Source organism: Pteropus medius, unplaced genomic scaffold (genome assembly GCF_902729225.1).
Source record: "Pteropus medius unplaced genomic scaffold, Ma_sr-lr_union100, whole genome shotgun sequence".
NCBI lineage: Eukaryota > Metazoa > Chordata > Mammalia > Chiroptera > Pteropodidae > Pteropus > Pteropus medius.
Genome location: NW_024352787.1, coordinates 26,243,046 through 26,258,698, shown reverse-complemented (window position 1 = coordinate 26,258,698; position 15,653 = coordinate 26,243,046). Strand labels below are relative to the sequence as shown.

Below are 15,653 nucleotides of genomic sequence, written 5' to 3'. Positions count from 1 at the left end.
CAAACTTGTTCTCACCTCAGGGCCTTTGCACAAGCTGTTCTCACTACTCTGAACACTCTGCCCCTGGATACTGGTATGACTCACTTCATCCAGGTCTTTGCATAATTTCTCCATGACTGTCTGTTCATCTCACTATCTGTTCTCTTCCCTAAACCTGTTTCTTGACCTTCCTTTTCTTTATATTTATTATATTTACTAAAACAAACATGCACATACAGAACTTGCTTACTGTCTCTCTCTCCAAGTAGGATGGATTTTTGTGAGGGAGAGCTCATCTGTCTTCTCAAGTCTTGTGGCCCCAGTGCCTGGAAGAGGGGCCTAGATGTAGGAGGCACTTCATGAATATTTGTGAAATAAAGCAATGTGATCAGTTCTAAGTTAAGATATTTCTAGTTCTCTTCAAATAGATCTTGATGCTTTCTTTTGAAATGTATTCCAAGTTTTAAAAGAAAAAAAAGTTTTATTTATCCCCAAATAAGCTAGGATAATCTCCCCATCTCACTTGATCACATCTCTAGAGTTCCTTTTGCCAGGTGAATGCAACATTCACAGCCTTGGAGTTTAGAATATGGCTATTTTTGGGGATCATTATCTAGTTTATCATAGGTTGCCTTCAAAATTTCTCTTTATATTTGGTTTTCTACAGTTGAAATATGTTGGGTCTAGCGGCGTGTGTGTGTGTGCATGTGTGTATGAGTTATGTTTGTATATTTGAGTTTGGTACTTTGCCAATTGGCCCAATAATGTTCTTCATAGAAAAATAAAAATAAATATCTATGTTTATGTTTTTTCTGGTCAAGGAATCAATCCAGGGTCACTTTCTATTTGGTGTCTTGTCTCTTCGGTCTCCTTCCATCTAGACCAGCTCTCCAGCCTTTCTTTGTCTTTCATGACATTGGCATTTATATAAGTCTAGTCCAGTTATTTTGTAGAATGTCCCATCATTTGGGTTTGTCTGATGTTTCCTCATGAGATTCAGGTTATATATTTTTGATAGGAATGCCACAGAAGTGGTACTGCTTCTTCTCAGTGCAGCGTGTCAGGAGGCACATGATGTCAGTCTGTCCCATTACTGCTGATGTTCACTTCGATCACGTCATTAAGGGGGTATCTGTCAGATTTCCTCACTTTTATAAAGTTACTGATTTTCCCTTTTTAATCAAGAAGTATCTTGTGATAAGCTATTTTGAGGTTATGTAAATTTACCATAAAATTTTCACCCACAAGGTAAAGTTTACATTTGTATGTAAACAGATACATAAAAGTGGGTTATTATTGAATTTAGACAAAAAAAATATTCTCAAACAAGGTAACACAGGTGCCTTCTCCTCAAGTAAATTTTCAGATCTGGAAAGCTTAAATTAATATCATATCAATAATGTACAAAAAACAAAAATAAATAATTTTAAAAAGTTATCTGATGAACCCATTATCCTCTGTGAAGAAGGGTGGGCACATACAGATAGGATGCAAAACTGAAGGCGAACATTAAAAATGACAGCGAAGTGTTTCCTAGTTTTGTTATTTCGACAGTGATCCAACCATAGAACGTTTTATAGAACTGTGAAGCCGTCTCACCATAGACTCAAGAGCAGACACGAGGAATGTCACCACCATCCTGCTCTCCGAAGACTCCTCATCTTCGACTGGCAGAGCAGACATTGCTACTTGGGCCATGATCCCTGTACAAGAGAAGAAGAAAGTGAATGGCAGAAATGCACAGTGTCCTGCTAAACATAGGGTTACAGCTGTGAGGGTCCTCACAGATGACCTACTCCAAACCTTCCTTTAGAGTTGAAGAAACTGACATGTAAAAGTATTAAATAGTTTTCCCAAGTTCTCTGTATAGTAATGCTAACTTTCACATGATGTCTCTTTCAAGAAACCTAGACATCAACTCCTCACAAAATAAATTCAAGTTAACTACTTCCCAGATAAGATGGGTAAGGAAATGAACCTTACCAATGCGATGATGTTTTGTTAATTTCAGTATGGCAGTGCCAGACACATGAGAGATAAGTGGGTTTGAATGGAAGAGAGAACTCCTTCTTTCCTTTTTGCTAGGACTTCTGCTGCATAAAAGCTTACTCTAAATTTTGCTAAACTCTAAATCAAGTTAGCTCTAAGAAATTTCTTTGAAAAAGTTTCTCCAACACCATAGAGATTTTTGAAATAAAGCATATAAAATAAAGACTTGTCGATGTGTCATGCCCCTGCCATAGCTGGCTTAATGATATTTGCAAGCAAAAGAGAAATAAAGCAGGCCAGGCTGGTGACATAAGTTTACAGAGCATGAGGCATGACGTGCTGGTCCCCACAGAACCAGCAGCCATGAGAGCCAGGTTGTGGGTTTCAAAGACCACTAACCAGCTCTATGACACCAGTGACCTGCATTCAGGCTCTGCTATGAAGGAAACACTAAATCAACCACCTTCACCTCTGACTTTTTCTGAGCCCCCTCAATTTAAAATCAAGGGGACCACATATTATGTAAGTCTATCCACATAAAATGTCCAGAATAGGGAAATCTCTAGAGACAGATCAATGGTGGCTTAGGGCTGAGGGGTGGGGTAGCTAAAGAGTACAGGGTATCTTTTTAGCATGATGAAAAAGTTTCAGGATTGACTGTGATGATGACTACACAACTCTATGAATACACTAAAAACCACTGAACTGTACACTTTAAATGGGTGAACTGTGTGGTACGTGAATTTTATCTCAGTAAGGCTGTTTCAAAAAATCAAATGAAATCAAAGAGAGGTTGGATGGAGAAAAAGGAAATTAACACTCAGTAAACACATACCAGGTGCCAGTGCTTTTCTGATCATCCAATTTAATACTCACACACCTTCTAAGGGAAAAATTATTCCATGCAAGCACCTAGAATGGAGAGGAAGCTTGCTCAGGGTTGTGCAGATGATTCAAGGTAGAGCAGGGGCTGGGGCCGCAGTGGAGGGGCAGACAAGCAAATGGAAGACCGCTTGGAGCCTAGATAAAGGACCTTGCAGGGGCAGATGCCCCATGATTAGGGTGACCGCAAGTCCCAGCCAGGACAGTTCTATTCACTATGCATTGCAGGTGAAATTAATAATAGTGCTCCCTTCTCTCTCAAGTGTCTGGAGGATGCACTATAAAATGTTTCCATGTGGGTGGTTTGTGAAATGAAAAATATCACTAGAACATTACGTTGTATGTCCTTAAAATGACCTTTAAGCTCAGAGGTCTCTCTATGAAGCAGACCAAAAAGCAATCAAACTGGGACACTCATATATGAGCTCAAATATTATTTATGTCTGCATTGTTTATTCAGCAAGAAGAAAAATAGTCAAAATGATCATTCAATCTTTATGAGTTTCACCTAGTTTTGTTCAGCCTATTATTTTATTTTCTGTTGAAAACCAGAGTTTTGATATCACGGTCCTCTTAGGGATTACAGTGGTGTAATTGACAGAAACAGTATCTTTGCCACTGGCACTAATAGATATTGATCAAGCAATTTACTTTTGTGTTTTAGAGGAAGGTTTTGTTGAAATTTTCTCTAAGGAAAGAATTGAGAAATAATAGATACAATGGAGTCATGCCATACATACATTCAGCTTATGAGAGTTTAACCATGGTTGAGCTGAAAAAATGAAATGAGAAAAACAGCTATTTAAGTATCGCAGGCACTTTCTTCTATTCTGATATAGGAACACCTGACTTAGGAGCGAGCATGAGATGAGAGCTTGGAATATGCTAGCCCCTCAAATGGTCTCAGTTCTCTGGGGCCTCTCAGCATGAGCATCTCACAACACTACACGTGAATCTAGCATTTAAACATGCATGTTTTTATACACCTAAACTACTTCATTGGATGATGCATGTTAGAAATCATGATATATGTCAATACTGCATGAAAAGCTGGTTTGTAAGGACTTAATGAGAGGTCACAATTATAGGTGTGGCCACAATGCATATTCTGAATGAAGTGGGTAGGACAGAGAAAGACAAACACTGCATGATTTCACACACATGTGGAATCTAAAGAACAAAATAAACAACAACAACAACAAAAATGGAAATAAACTCATAGGACTAGAGGATATTTTGAGGGCTACTAGATGGCAAGGGGGTTGGGGGGACAGCAAAAGAGGGCAAAGGGATTAAGAAGTACAAATGGATAGTTACAAATTAGACATAGAGATATAAAGTGTTAGCATAAGGAAAATAGTTAATGATGTTATAATAAATTGTAAGGGGGAAGAGGTACCAGATTTATTGGGGTGATTGCTTTGTGAGTTATATAGATCTCTAATCACTATGTCGTACAACTGAAACTATTATTGTACACCAACTATAATTGAAAAAAAAAACTTACTGAATTGTACAATATAAATATAAGCAAGTAATTGTTTATTATATTGCAATAAAGCTGGGGAAAAAAAAAGTAATACCAAAAAAAAAAAAGAAACACGGTTATACGCCAAATTGGTGTTTCCTACCCTGAGGAAAAAAATAAATCACTGAATTCTAATAAAGCTAAAAATCCTTGACGATGATGGCTTATACCACAAGAGTAAAATCTTGCAGTCTATAAGGTAATTAACTACTTTTCTATTAAAATCTAAAGCACCAGCAACGTTCATTTAGATCACAGATTTTATATAATACTTAATTTTTTGCTTTTAAAACTGATATGTAAACTAAAAAGACCCTAAAATCTCATAGTTTTCCCAGCAACCCTGGAGGACTTTCTCGCTTTTTCAACATATTTTACTACTGAAAAGCAAACAGGGGTCAATAATCTGCAGTCTGTGGTCAAATCCAGACTGCCACCTATTTTTGTAAACAAAGTTTTATTGGCACACAGAACACACTCATTTGTTTACATCTTGTCTATGGTTGCTTTCCTTCAAAGGCAAGGCTGCATGCATGTGACAGACCACATGTCCCCAAAGCTGAAATATTTATTATTTAGACCTTGACAGAAAAAGTTTGCCCATCCTTGATCTACAATTCATTTCCATCACTTACAGTCTTCATCATTTGGAATATCAACCATTTCATTTATCAAACCTCTGAAATCTTGAAATATAGGCCTGGTTTATTTTTTAAAGTGTTCCTAGGTTTTCCTTTCTAAAGGTTAATTTTTCAGGTCTCTGAGGCCTTAATTTTAATTAACAAGTTCCTGAGGTACCACCCTCTCCACAGCTCAGCCCAGGCCTACAGTAAATGGAAACTACAAACTCAAGCGTAATCTTTTCAGCATTCAAGAAAAATGTACTGAGGCAGTCAAAAGGAACAGACTTATAGTTTAAAATAAATAAGTCCCGGGGATGTAATGTACAGCATGGTGACTATGGTTAACAATACTGTGTGGTATATTTGAAAATTGCTAAGAGAGTAGATCTTAAAAGTCCTCATCACAAGAAATAAAACTATGTGATGTGATGGATGTTGACTAAACTTACTGTGGTGATCATTCACAATGCATACATATATCAAATCACTATGGTGTATACCGAAAATGAATATAATATTGTATGTCAATTATACCACAATAAAACTGAAAACATTTTTTTAAAAGAATAACAACAAAGTATTCAAGACAGCAAAGTATTCTATTCTAGAATGACCAAGGAGAATGGAAGAAAACTAGAATAACATATCTTTTTGAACAAATTTAAATGATTAATATAGTTGAGAAGTTTAGCTTAGCCAAATAAATTAATAAAAATTAAAACAACAACAATAACCAAAAACATACTGAGCACCGCCTGCACTCTCAAGTGAGACAGACCTGCACAGACATGGCAGAAGAGCAGTTAATAAAGGCAAAACAAAAGCCAGACATCCTTGAAATGGTCCAGGGCACGTGAGGACAGAGTCAACAACTGGAGAGATAACAGAGTGAAGGCGCATAAGGTTTGCAGCCTGAGAACAAGGAAAGAGCTTGTCCAGGATGAGGGAATGTGCAAAAACCCAGAGTTCTGGCCAGCAAACATCAGAAGCTAAACAACATACAGAAGAATGGTGACTCACTCCAAATTGCCACTGAAGATTAATACTTGCCGCAGCTGGGGCCAAGCCCTGTGTCCACTAAAGGCATATAAGATCAAGCCTTCCTCTCCAAGTGGAAAAATGGAGAAAGGATGCTCAATTCTTCAGCTGCGGCTCTGAGCAGTATCCAATTTGCCAACATCCAAACTTACATCTAGACATCCTGTTTACTTCAAATTACCACCATGAAACTAAATTATGATAATTTCCTCCCTTAAAACACAAATCTTGGCCCAGCAATTCCACTCTTTGTTATATACCCGAGAGTTAAAAACATGCACACAAAAATGTGTACACGAATGTTCATGGCAGCGTTAGTCTCAACAGCCCAAAAAAGTGTAAACAACCCAAATTGCCATAAACTGATGGAAAATGAAAATGTGGTATACCCGTATAATGATTATTCAGCCTTAAAAAAGAATGAAAGAAGTCATAAGACTCCTTTTTCCATCCGCAGGAAAAAATGTCCAGAACAGGTAGAGCCATAGAGACAGAGAGAACATTAGCGGTTGCCAAGGGCTGGGGTGGGAAATGGAGAATGATTCCCTAATTAAGATATGGGGTTTATTTTCCCGTGACAAAAATGTTCTGGAATTAGGTGACTGCAAAACTCTATGAAAAAACTAAAAACTACTGAATTATGCACTTTGAAATAGTGAAATTTTATGGAGTATCTCAAAAATGTTATTAAATAGCAAAGCATGGGTTTGAAGGGCAGAAAATAGACCTACGAGCCTTTTTTCCCCTTTATCTCTAAGCCATAATGGACTTCAGACCTGGGCCAGAGGCTAATCTTACTGCCTCTGCATAGGTTTTCTGCCAACTAAGCCGCTGGCTGCTCGACCGACAACACCTACAACAAAACTCAGGCCGCAGGGTACTCAGTAACGCGCATGTGAGGGGCGGAGCCCGGCAGTTACCAAGCAACTGCAGCGACCCCGCCCCCCTCACCCAACCAATCAAACACGTCCGCACACAGAACGAGAGCCTCGCGCACGTCAGGCGGAGCGTGACCTCACGGGCCCCGGGCCCCAGAGCTTGCAGCATCCGCCCCATTGCCCCACACAGCCAATCAGAAGGGAGAAGGATGCGCGTTCCGTGCGTGCGACCGTTGCCCCCACAGCAGGGCTTCCCTGCCCCACCCCCACTCCTGGGGCCCTGCTCTCGGCAACAGGGTTCGGGGACCAGCTGGGCAGGTGGAGAAAGGGGCGCTTCCCTTCGTGCGCCTGGGCGTATGGCCTCCCTTTCACCAGGCCCGCGGGAGAAGAAAGTTCCAAGAAAAGCATCCGCTTTTAATGGCGGCTGGGGCGGGGTACGCACCTGAGGTCCCCGCCGGCGGGCAACGGCCGCCTGGCACTGGGGTCCGAGGGCTGGGCTACCAGCGAGCTGCCAAAAGCCGCGGGCAGCAGCCCGGACGACGAGGAGGCTAGGGTGCGGCGTGTGGGCGGCGGCCTAGGCCCTGCTCCCCACTATCCCTCCTTTTTCTTTCTTTTTCCTTTTTTTTTTTTTTTTGGCTTCCTGGAAGGCAGCCTCAACTCGTGTGTCCGCAGCGCCCCAAGTGGGAGTTGCCGTTTCCGGTGCCGTCGAATTCAGTTTAGCTGCACACTGAGTTTGTTTGAAGGCTCCTAGTCCCGTTCAGCTGAAGGCCAGACTTGCTCATCCATCTCCAGCCTTTGATGAATGGCTGGCACGTGTCTGATCTCTTTCCTAGACACCGCCCCCAAACGTGGACGTGCTTTCTTGCTGTTATTTAGAATACTGTAGCAGGAGCATAATCTATAGCTTTAGAGCAGTGAGATCACAACGCCAGTGACCGGTGAAGCTGCCTTAAAACCGTCGACTTATTTGTTATAACACCATGTCTTGACTTTTCCATCGGTCAGTGACATAGCCAGCCAATTATGAGCTGGCCATCAGACGATGAGTGCCCTTTAGCAAGCAGTCAAATGTTAAAAGAGTTATTTAATTTACAGGTTCATATTTAAAGTATGCGAAAAGGAGAATAGACTACAGATACCACTTACCCATTGCTCAGATTTAAGATATTATGCCTTATTTATTTCATATTTTAAAGAACTATTATACAATTGAAGGCACCGTTTTCATTCCTCTGTCTTTCCTTGACTAAAGGTAAGTATATGTTGTAACACACAATTTCCTTTGCAAAAAGAAATGTCTCAAATTTGCTGACATTTTTAAGTGGCTATCAAAGATATGCTTCCTAGCAGATGCTGTTTTAAAAACTCTTGTCAAAGATAATTCAACAATTATCTGCATTTTTGACATCATTTTCAAAAGATTTGAAAATATTTCTGTTATGTTAATTCTTTTTATTCAGAAGAGTTATGTTCTATAAAGTTGCAGCAAACACTTAGCGAGACTGAACCACTGCTTCCAGGGTGGAAAGCAAGGTTTCTGCCAGGCTCTGATCAATACATTTTTGTGACCATATCAATACATATCCTTGTTTTATGTGTTTCTGTTTAAAGACACCTGATTTAATATATATGTTTGATTTAGTAGTTGATCTCATGGCCAGTAACATTGTAACTCATGCCTAAGGTAGCTTATCTAACAGTTATTTTCTGCGTAAGGCACATCAGAGCCTTGTGCTTAGGAAATCTAAACATTTTAGCATTACACTTGGACATTTTAAACAACAAAACCAACAAAAAGCACAAAAATATGAACAGTGTAGCATTAAACAGACCAGGAAAAGGATACTTGTTGATAGTGCGATAGCTGAAATAAAATCAAATAAAATCGTCGCTTTGTTCTACCTCAGCTGGGAACTGCTGGAGGCAACTCAAAATTTTTGCCACTCTCCGTGCCTGCAAAAAGCTGGGGAAAGCACTGCGAGTATTGGTTTTGGGTTTCCCTATTAAATTTTAGTGAGTAGGTGAATTCACAAATACGAAATTTCTCTCCTCTCATTCTTTCTTGAACTTATTCCAGTTAACCCCCACCACTCCATAAAACCTTTTCCAAGGTGACTAGTGAGCTCCACATTACTAAATCCTATAGTCATTTTTCAGTGCCTGAATTACTTGATGTATCAGCATTTAACATAACCAATCACTACATCTTCTGAAATACTTCTGGGCTCCTAAGAAACCGCAATTGGCTGTTGTTCTGCCTACTTTTCTGGCTGTTTTCCACAGTCCCTTGCAGGCCCCCCGCCCGCCCCCAGGCCCCCATAAAGCAGTAACAGGGTTTAGTCTTGGATCTCCTTCCTGTCTTCTCTCCTTAGATGATCTCATTCAGTCTTGGGGCCTTAAATACCATTGATAAGATTGTGACTCTCAAGTATGTGCCTCCAGCCCAGAACATGTACCCCAACTCCAGCCTATGTAACCAACTGCCTACTTTGAAATCTTCACTTTGCAGATGAATAGGCATCCCAAGCATAACATGTCCTACCCTCTCCCCAGTTCCTCCTGAAGTTTTCACTTTTTCAATGACTGGAACTCCATTCTTCCAGTTACTCAGGCCAAAAACATTAGAAGCTCCCTTTACTTTTCCCAAAGCATGCAGTAATCCTTCAGACAACTCAGTCTGTTCTAATTTAACCAAGATTCTACCACTTTCTGACCACCATCACTACTATCATCATACTGGTCCAAATCAACATAATCTCTTGCAATTATAACTAATTTCTCTCTGTGATTCCACCCTTAACCCTCTTCAGATTATTCTTAACACAACATCTGGAAGACTTCTGTAACTTGTAACTCATTTCATTCCTCTGCTCAAAACTGTCTAATAACTTTTTATCTCAGAGTAAGAGTACAGATTCTAACTTATGCTTTGGCCAAATGTAGTAACAAAAATTGGATTTATCCTCTCACCTGAAACTACTAAAAAACAAACAAGCAAAATACATAAGGGAAAATTATGAGCAAGTTTTTGACACAAAATTTTCCAATTTTAGTGAAATGAACAAATGCCTTGAAAGACAAATTATCAAAGCTCACTCAAGAGAAATAGATAATTTGAATGCCTTGTATCAAAGAAATTGAAATTTAGATAAAAACTCTCTCACATGGAAAATTCCAGCCCCAGGTGACTTCACTGTGATTTCTACCAGAAGTTTAAAGTAAAAAGAAATCATTCCAGAGGGGAGAGGAGTTGAGGGGCTGGGATAATAGGATGAAAGATTAAAGAAGTACAAATTAGTAGTTGATAGTTGGGCACGAGGATGGGGACCACAGCACAGGGAATGCAGTTAGCATTAATATGATGGCTAGGTGGAGGGCCAGGGGAGGGAGGGAGCAATTGAGGGGATCATTTTATGAACTATATAGATGTCTAACCAATGTACATTATACTTGAAACTAAATAAATACATTTATTAAAAAAATAGTTCCAAAAGTTGAAGGAAATTCTTTCTAATTCATTCTATGAGGACAGCATTGCCATGATACCCAGACCAGACAGATATTATAAGAAAAGTAAAGCACAGACCAATATCCCTCATGAACATGGATGTAAAAGTCTCCATAAACTTTTTTCTCAATTTTTAAAAATATTAAAACCAAATTTACCATCTTAACCATTTAAAGTGTACAGTTCAGTGGCATTCAATACCTTTATAAAGTGCAACCATCACCATTCATCTCCATAATTCTTTTCATCTGGTATAACTGAAACCCCATACCCATTAAACAAGAACTCTTACTCCCCCTCCCCCCAACCCCTGGCAACTATTACTCTACTTTTTGTTTCTAAACACTCTAAATACTTCCTATGTAAGTGGAGTCATACAACATTTGTCTTTTTATGACTAGTTTATTTCTGTAATTATATTCTGTATATGTCTCTGATTTAGTTGCTTTATTGTGTTAAGTCCTCTGTTTCATTACTTATCTTCTACTGGTTGTTCTATTCATTATTGTGAGAGGGGTATTAAAGTCTCTAACTATTATTGTCAAGATGTCTATTTCTCCCTGCAGTTGTGTCAGTTTTTGCTTCATATAGTTTGATGGTCTGTCATTAGATATGTGTTTATAATTGTTATATTTCTTGCTGTATTGAAACTTTTATTAACATATAATGTTTTTCTCTGTCTCTCGGAAGCTTTTTGGATTTAAAGTCTATTTTGTCTTCTATTAGTATAGCCACTCCTGTTTTCTTTTGGTTACTATGTGCATGGAATATATTTTTTTCATTCTTTAACTTTCAATCAATTTGTGTCATTGAATCTCTCATAGACAGCATATAGGTGAATCATGGTTTTTATTTATTCTGCCAATTTGTCTTTTGATTGCCGAGTTAAATTCATTTACATTTAAAGTAATTAGTGATAAGGAGGAACTACTGACATTTTGCTATTTGTTTTCTATATGCCTTATAGCTTTATTGTCCCTCATGTTCTGCATTACAGTTTTCTTTTGTTTAGTCGATTTTCTATTATGAAACATTTAAATTCCTTTATTATTTCCTTTTGTGTATATTCTATAGCTATAGTCATGAGCTGCAGAATGACATTTTAGCGAATGGTGAACCACATATACAACAGTGGTCCCATAAGAAGAGCCCCCAAGAAAATTCACAATGAAGGGTTTAGCAGAAACGTTTATAGATCTCAATTACCTCCTTAAAAGGTTTGAAAACATCCACCCTAACACCAAGAAAATTTTCATCAATAGAAAAGAATGTTCAGGAAGCAGCATCTGCTTAGAAACACATCTATGATAAAAAAAGAAAGAAAGAAAAAGAAAGAAAGAAACCAAGCAAAACGCCAAGGACATATTTCTGAAATAGTGACACCTCCTCAAGAAGAGCCTCAGTCAGTTCCTTCAGGAGGTGTTCCAGCAGAAGGCATTGGTATTATAGAAGATGACAGCTCCACGCATGTTATTGTCCCTGAAGATCTTCCAGTGAAACAAGATGCAGAGGTGGAAGATAGTGATATTAATGATCCTGACCTTGTATAGGCCTAGGCTTATGTGTGTGTTCGTGTCTTAAAATAGAAAAAAGTTTATAAAATAAGAATATAAAGAAAATATTTTTGTACAGCTAGCTGTACAATGTGTTTGTGTTTTAACTGTTTCTATGAAAGAGTTTAAAAAATTAAAAAGTTTATAAACAAAAAGTTACAGTAAACTAAGATTAATTTATTATTGAAGAAAAAATTTAAAATAAATTAGTGTGGCCTAAAGGTACATTGTTTATAAAGTCGACAGAAGTGTCTAGTAATGTCCTAGGCCTTCACGTTCACTCACCACCCACTCACTGACTCACTCAGAGCAACTTCTAGTCCTGCAAGCTCTATTCATGGAAAATGCCCTATGCAGGTGTAACATTTTTTATATTTTATACCATATTTTTCTGTATCTTTTCTATGTTTATATATGTTTACTTATATAAATACCTCTGTATTACAACCGCCTTCAGTATTCAGTGAAGTAATATACTGTGTAAACTTGTAGTCTAGGAGCAAAGGTTATACCATATAGTCTAGGTATATAGTAGACTTTATCATCCAGATTTGTGTAAGTATACTCTATGATGTTCCCACGATGACAAAAATCACCTAATAACACATTTCTCAGAGTGCATCCCCATCATTAAGCGACTAATGAGTGTATTTTCTTTGTGGTTACTATGGGGATTACATTAATTAACATCCTAAAGTTATAACATTCTAATTTGAATTTATACCAGCTTAACTTTAATAGCATACAAAAACTCTGCTCCTTTACAACTCTATCCCCATCCCTTTTGGTTGTTGAAGTCACAAAAATTACATCTTTACACATCGTGTGCCCAAAAGCATTTCTAATAGTCCTTTTAAATGCATTACTTTCTGAAATTATGTAGAAAACAAGTCAAAATTACAATAATACTAGCTTTTAGACTAATTTTTCTTTAAATGTATTAATCTCTTAAATCATGTAGAAAACAAAATTACAAACTATTGTTACAATAATACTTGCTTTTATAATTGCCCATTTATTCATCTTTATTGAGATCTTTAATTCTCCATATGGCTTCAAGTTACTGTTGAACGTCCTTTCATTTCAGTTGACAGGACTCACTTGAGCATTTCTCGCAAGGCAGGTCTAGTGGTAATGAACTCTTTCCTTTTGTTTATTTTCAACAAGGGCGCCAAAACCATACAATAAGGAAAAGACAGTTTCAACAAAATGGTGCAGGGGAAACTGGGTATCCTCATGCAAAAGAATAAAGTTGGACCCTTACTTTACAGTATTTATAAAATTTAACTCAAAATGAATCAAAGACCTAAACACAGAGGTAAAACTACAAAATTCTGAAGAAAAAAACATAGGGGAAAAACTTTATAACATTGGTTGGAATAGATAAATTGAACTTCATCAAAATTAAAAACTTTTTTGCTACCCATGGAATAGGAGAAAATATTTATAAATTATATATTTGATAAGGAATTAATATCCAGACTATGCATAGGGTGAACTTAGTCTATAGCCCCTCCATATACTCAGAAGACTGCTGGCTGCCTGGCCAGCAGCCAAGGAAGGCAGTGCGCACAAAAAGCTTTCAGCAATGCCTGCTCTCATGGACGTTATCTTCTCCTGTAACCGAGCAGCACATCTTGCTCCCATATGTCTGAGAAGGCGGCTGCTCCCCCATGAGATTACCCTCCCCCTGCTTGTGGGCATAAAAGTTAAATTTTATGCTTGCATTTGGTCGGGAGCAGCTTCTTTCTGCAGCTCTTGCTGCTGCTGAAGCTTCTCTGCCTTGTAATAAACAGCATTTCTCGCCCCTCTGGTCCTCCTGGTGGTTCTTCTGGAATACGTAACCCAGGTGCAAGTTCCAGGCCTGGGGCCCTGCATTACACTGTGTAAGGAACTCCTACAACTCAACAACAACAACAACAACAATAAAAACACACAACCCAATTCAAAAATGGGCAAAGAACTTGCATAACTCTTCCTCTAAGGAAGACATACAAATGACCATTAGGCACATGCACAATATTGCTGGTCATTAGGAAAATGCAAATCAAAATCACAATAAAATATTACTTCACACCCATTAGGACAGTTATTCTTTTTTTAAAAACCCAGAAAATAACATGTTGATGAAGATGTGGAAACGTTGGAACCCTTGTACACTGCTGGTAGAAATGTAAAGTAGCGTAGCTGCTTTGGAGAACATGTTGGTAGTTCCTGAAAAAGCTAAACATAGAATTATCATATGATCCAGCGATTCTACTCCTAGGTATATATCCAAAGTGATTGAAAGCAGAGACTCAAACAAATGCTTGTTCACCAGTGCTTATTGCAGCATTATTCCTAATAGCCATAAGGTGGAAATAACCCATGTCCATGAACAGATGAATGAATGAACAAAATATGGCATATACATATGATGAAATAGCATACAGCCATAAAAAAAATGGAGTTCTGATAAAAGCTACCACGAAAATGAACCTTGAAGATATTATGCTAAGGACAATAATCCAGACACAAAGAACAAATTTTATATAATTCCATGTACATGAGGTACTTAGAATAGGCAAATTCATAGAGACAGAAATAGATTAGAGGTTACCTGCAGCTGGGTTGAAGGAGAGAAAGAGCAGTTATTTTTTAACAATTAATTACAAAGTCTCTGTTAGGGGCCATGAAAATTTCTGTATATTGAAGTTGTTATGATTGCATAACTTTGTGAATGTACTTAATGTCACTGAATTACACATTTAAAAACTGTTTGAATGACAAATTTCATTATGAAAAAAATTTAAGGTGAAAATCCTTCCTGCTATATGATGTAGCCATTCCACTCACAGATATTTACCTAAGATAAGAATATATATCAGTACAAAGACTTGTACATGAATGTTCACAGCAGCTCTATTCATAATATCTGATGCAGGAAACAAGCCAAATGTCAATCAACAGGTAAATCAATAAACAAATCATAGTATGTCCATATAATTGAGTGATAGCAGTAAAAAGAACGAATTCTGAGTACATGCCAAAATATGGATTAATCTCCAAAATCATCATGCTGAATCAAAGAAGCCACACATAACAGAGTCCATATTTTATGATATGATTCTAGAAAGTGCAAACTATTTCATAGTGGTGAAAAACATATCAATTTCTTAGCACCGGGGTGGAGAAATGGATTGACTACAAAGGACATGAGGATGCTTTGCAGAGGATGGAATTATGCTGTATCTTGATTGTGGTGATGCTCAAACAGGTGAATGCATTACACATTTTTCAAAATTTATCAAACTGTACAATTTAAACAAGTGCAGTTTATTATACGTAAATTATACCCTTATGTATATTTTTATGTTAATTTAAAAAAATCAGCAGTTCACATTTCTATATTATGAAATGTTAACTACTTAAGTATATGTGGTCACATTGTTCTTGCTAAAATCATCTTATTACTGCTATTTTCCAATCACTGCGATTTTTAATGAGATCAAATGGTTTGCAAAACAAGATATTTGTTTTTAAAAATCATTGTTTATTTAAACTGTATCTTATTATTTAAATAATTACTTTGTATGTTTTCTAAACTGTATAATAATGTGTGTAAATAATTTGTATTTTTTCATGCTCACAAATTTTATCCATAGGAATGTGTAATCAAAATAATTTGGAGACTAC

At 37.6% G+C, this 15,653-nt stretch overlaps 1 protein-coding gene across 3 annotated transcripts in view; it reads right to left on the bottom strand.

Annotated features, from left to right (window-relative positions):
• GTF2IRD2B (GTF2I repeat domain containing 2B) overlaps positions 1-7,500 on the bottom strand; it is a 51,056-nt gene extending 43,556 nt beyond the window's left edge. For all 3 annotated transcript variants that reach the window (XM_039849095.1, XM_039849097.1, XM_039849098.1), the window contains exons 1-2: positions 7,360-7,500; positions 1,579-1,682 (exon numbers count right to left, since the gene is read on the bottom strand). In XM_039849095.1, the coding sequence (XP_039705029.1) occupies positions 1,579-1,677 (99 nt within the window). In that variant the 5' untranslated portion in view covers positions 1,678-1,682; positions 7,360-7,500. The remainder of the gene's footprint in view (positions 1-1,578; positions 1,683-7,359) is intronic.
• Between the last annotated feature and the right edge of the window lie 8,153 nt (positions 7,501-15,653).